This window comes from Trichechus manatus, unplaced genomic scaffold (genome assembly GCF_000243295.1).
Source record: "Trichechus manatus latirostris isolate Lorelei unplaced genomic scaffold, TriManLat1.0 scaffold00165, whole genome shotgun sequence".
Lineage (NCBI taxonomy): Eukaryota > Metazoa > Chordata > Mammalia > Sirenia > Trichechidae > Trichechus > Trichechus manatus.
In genome coordinates, this window is record NW_004444101.1 from 787642 (window position 1) to 792176 (window position 4535).

The window sequence follows — 4535 nt, forward strand, 5'->3', positions numbered from 1 at the left end:
AGTCCTTAAATTTAGGAATATGATTTAACAACTATTGGTTTCATATTTAACCTAAGTTGCTGTTGACATTTTCATAAAGGTTGGCTGAGGGCACCTGACCTAAATATCTGTTGACTCAATCCATGCTTTCATAAAGGAACGAAGCAAACATGTCTGGAATGACCGTGGACATTTCCCTTCATCTCAGTCCCTCTCTGTGGCTCACTCTGCTAAAATGCAGCGATAATGCTAGGAGAGTCTATCCCAGAAAGAAACATAACCTTTGTAGAAGCCCACCTATTTTCAAGGGCAAGAAACATCAAATCCCGTGTGCAAAATGTACCACTTTCTCCTTTTAAGTTTATTTTAGAGAAACGTTCCCTTTAAATGAAAGGTGGGCCTACAGAGCTATGACACCGAAGCAGAGTGTCCAGCTGCCCCTGGAAGACCCAGACAGACAGACAGACAGACAGAGAGACGAGAACCAGGGTGTCTGGCAGCGAGGGTCAGATTGCAGCGCAGGGTCAAAAGGGCACAGGGTCAGGAGGGCAGCGAGGGTGAGAATGGTCACAGGAGGGTGCTGTGCTACCAGGGGCCAACAGGGGGAGCTCCACAGCATCCGAGCAAGCCCTTTGGAGTATGACGCTAGAAGGCCCATGGCCATACATCCCCCTGAGTCACCACTGGCCCAAATCAAAGGAAGAGATGCACCCAGCTGGGGATCAGGAACCAGCAACCAAAAGGCTACTCATCCAGAAGATGGTGGGGGAAATAAAGCCAGAGAGAGATTCCCCATGGAAACAGAATAGCGGGCCCCTACTACTGGGGACTGGGAGGATTTGTGCCACAGGACATGTATGAAAGGCCCAGGAGACTCTACTCCATCAGGCCTGGGTAGATACTACGGTGTCCATTAAGACAGAACCTCAGTGCCCAAAAGACCCAGATCAAACCAAAAAAACCCACTGCCGCACAGTAGATTCTGATTCATAGCGACCCTATAGGGAGAAGAACTGCCCTATAGGGTTTCCAAGGAGTGGCTGGTGGATTCGAACTGCTGACCTTTCTGGTTAGCAGCCATCACTCTTAACCACTGCACCACCAGGGCTCCCAACAGACCCAAGGACTGTGGAAAGATCCATAGGTGTCAAGAACTAAGGGGAACCCAATCTTTGTCTTGTCCAAGACAATAGAGTCTAATAGAAGGGCTATGTTTCAATTTTTACTACCAAACAACCAGTAAATATGTCTAGAAAGTATGTAGTATATTGGTTACAGGCTAACATATCTTATTTAAAGCAAAAAGAAACTAATAAGTCAAAAAAAAGAGGGTACTTACAGGAGCCAACTTTAGGTCCTGTAAAATGTCATCAAAATAGTGAAACTCGGTGAATTCCAACTCGACCATTTCATTCTTCAGCTCCAGGATGCGACCCATCACCCCATCCAGCATTTTCCGGATCAGTATTCGCTTTTGTGGATGGACTATCTGGTCATAGACATTCTCCAGCTTTCTAAAGATCTGTATGTATTTTATGTAGAAGGTGGCTAACATTTGGAAGATGAAAACTTGATTTTTATGGGGGTCTATCTTCTGAGACTCTTTGTCAAGCAAAGAATTGAGGGCTTCTTGGGTCTGATGCCATATCTTATTATACATTCTGAGGGAAGACAGACAACACAGTAAGTAAAAATTACATCGCAAGGCATACATACTAGACACCTGGAATCTCAAAATAAAATGCATAATCAAGTATGAGTTAAAAATACTGTATGTTGCTGCGAGGTTCTTTAGACAATTTAGGTGCTGTTTTGACGCGCATGTGTCTTTTGGAACCACTACTATTATTACTATGAACAGTTTCAAGAGCATTTTGCCTAAATGAAATGAAGTCATTCCTCACTATACCTGTAAGGCCAGTATTATTATGCCCATTTAAAAGATGAAGAAGTTGATACTCAGAATAGTTAACTGATTTTTCCATAGCACTCTGCTGTTGCTAGTCCCCTGCCTTAATGGTGTCCCCCAACTTTGCCCACACTTGTCACTGTCCTGTTACCAGAGTCCCTGTGTGAGTTTGCCATTCCTTTCCTCCCAAGACTCTGATGAACACATTCATGGTGGAGACATTGTTTACTTTTCAAATTTTGGTGTGTATTGTTTTCCTAAGGTTTCCATCACAAGGTACAAGAGAAATCGAGAAAGCGCAGGAAAATGGAAACCAGACATGAATGAGTGGGAAGAGACTTTGAGCTGAGAACGCAGAATCCAAAGGCCAGCAAAGGGGAGCCGTAACATTCCAGCACTTCTCAGGCAAAATCCTGGGAGGAGGAAGGGTAGACAGCCTTGGACTTCTGAGTGCGGCTGGAAACAGGAGGACTGGTTGTGGATAGCCACACGAGCATTTAGACCGCTGACTGCTGATCTCTTGGGTGGCTTATAAAAACAGAAATTAATTGTCTCACAGTTCTGGAGCCTAGAAGCTGAAATCAAGCTTCTAGGGCCATGCGCTCTGTGGGCTCTAGGGCCTTCCCTGCCTCTCCTAGGCTCTGGCGGCTGCCAGCAACCCTTGGCATTCCTTGGCTCATAGATGCATCACTCCATTGTCTGCACATGACCTTCTTCCCTCTGTGTGTCTGTGTCTCCAAACTGCTCTCTCTTTATAAAGACGCCAGTCACGGGAGTGAGGGTGGATCTTAGTCCAGTATGACCTCGTCTTAACTTGATAATATCCGTAAAGACCCTACATCCAAATAAGGTCACATTCATGGGTTCTGGGTGTTAGGATTTCAACATATCCTTTTGGGGGCCATAATTCAACCCACAACAAGGTAACTTTTGGCTCTCCTTTTATATTTAAGAACAAGCACTGAAAAGCTAACTGGAAGTACAGTGTGCCTGGGAAGGGGCTTGTCAACTAGTAGGCTTCGCCTTGGGGTGGGGCTAGGCAGGGTCCTGACCATTTTCCCTCCTGTTTCCAGCCCCACCTCAGAAGTCCAAGGCTGTCCAGCCTCCCTCCTCCCAGGGTTTTGCCTGGGAAGGGCTGGTGTGTTATGGCTTCCCTTTTGCTGGCCTTTGGGTTCCGCGTTCTCAGCTCTAAGTCTATTCCCTCTCATCCGTGTCTGCTTTCCATTTCCTGCATTTTCTTGATTTCCCTTGTCATACACTCAAATGCTCTCTCTGCCCTCATGAGTTTAAAGCCTTATAACCCTTCCGTTACCAATTCTTATTAAAAAATATATTTTTTGATGTCATGTGTTTTCAGTGTAGGAATGCATGCTTACTAATTGAGTGTGTTTAAATTTTTGGTTGGTAATATGGATTTTGAGAACTATGATCACATGGCCTTCTTCCCTCTGTGTGTCCGTGTCTCCAAACTACTCTCTCTTTATAAGGACGCCACTCTGGTGCCACTGACCTGCGGTATGACAATATACCAACAAGAACCAAATAGTGAATTTACTGTGGGCACCATTGCATTAGGTTACGTGGATAACCTCTAGCTTTCCAAATTTTGACACAGAAAAACCAAAACAAACCCATCAGGGCTCCCTAACTACCACACAGGAAAGCCGTAATTATGCTTGCAAGCCTTATCTCACAGAAATAAAGGTTCACTAAAGTTTACAAAGCTAACACATCCAGGAAGCATCACCTGATAGAACACTCAACCTACACAACAATGAGGCTCCAACTCCGGTCTGCTGAGCTTCACACGTGTCAAAAGGGACCCACCTTGACGCTAAACACATTAAAGCCAGAATAACATACTACCTACAAGGTCCAGAGGCATAAAAAGTGGCTGGTATACTGTTAACCCAATAGTTACTGAAGAGTAAACCCTGTACCGCCATTTTAGAGATAATCTAAGAGGGAGTGGAGATAACAGGTGTGCTCGGTCCACCATGTTTAACTGAGAGCCCCTCGTCGACCAGTGCCACCAGTGAGTGTTCCCTCCTCAGGCATTTATGCCCCAGTCCCCCATCTGCCATTCTGCAAACATGCTCCCTACTTCCCTATGAATAATAAAGAGCAGAAATTACTTTCTGAAGCACTGATGACATGCCATCTACTGAGCTACAGCTCAGCACACATCTCTCACATCACCTTCACAACATCCTATGAAATGGGTGTTCATATTATTCCCGCTGACCGGGGCGAATGGGATCATTTGTTAAGGCCACGTGGCTCCTACAAGGTGAGACCAGCATCTGAACTCAGATTTGTGTGGTTCTAGGCCCATCTGGCACAGATGTTAACAACAGATCTCTTCTCCTGCCCCAACATTCCACTGTGTTGGGATATTGTACTCCCAGCTCTTCGCCCACCACCACCACCACCAAATACGCCACCTCAATAGCTCAAGAAATGGCACCTCCCCATGTTCATGTGCCTGCAGCCGAGCGCTAGTGGACTGAGCATCTTGTCATGAAAGTAGTGGCCATTTGCAAGTTCTCATCCTTAAATGCTTGGTCTTTTGCTTTGCCCATTTCAAACAGGATTGCTTTAGTGTTATTTAACAATTGATTTGGGGGAGGGGTCTTTAAATATTCTG

At 45.4% G+C, this 4535-nt stretch overlaps 1 protein-coding gene across 1 annotated transcript in view; it reads right to left on the bottom strand.

The window, feature by feature from the left end:
* Nucleotides 1–4535, bottom strand: part of LOC111822367 (IQ and AAA domain-containing protein 1-like) — a 16626-nt gene that overhangs the window by 3006 nt on the left and 9085 nt on the right. The window contains exon 2 of the mRNA XM_023740846.1: nt 1319–1640. Within this exon, the coding sequence (XP_023596614.1) occupies nt 1319–1640 (322 nt within the window). The remainder of the gene's footprint in view (nt 1–1318; nt 1641–4535) is intronic.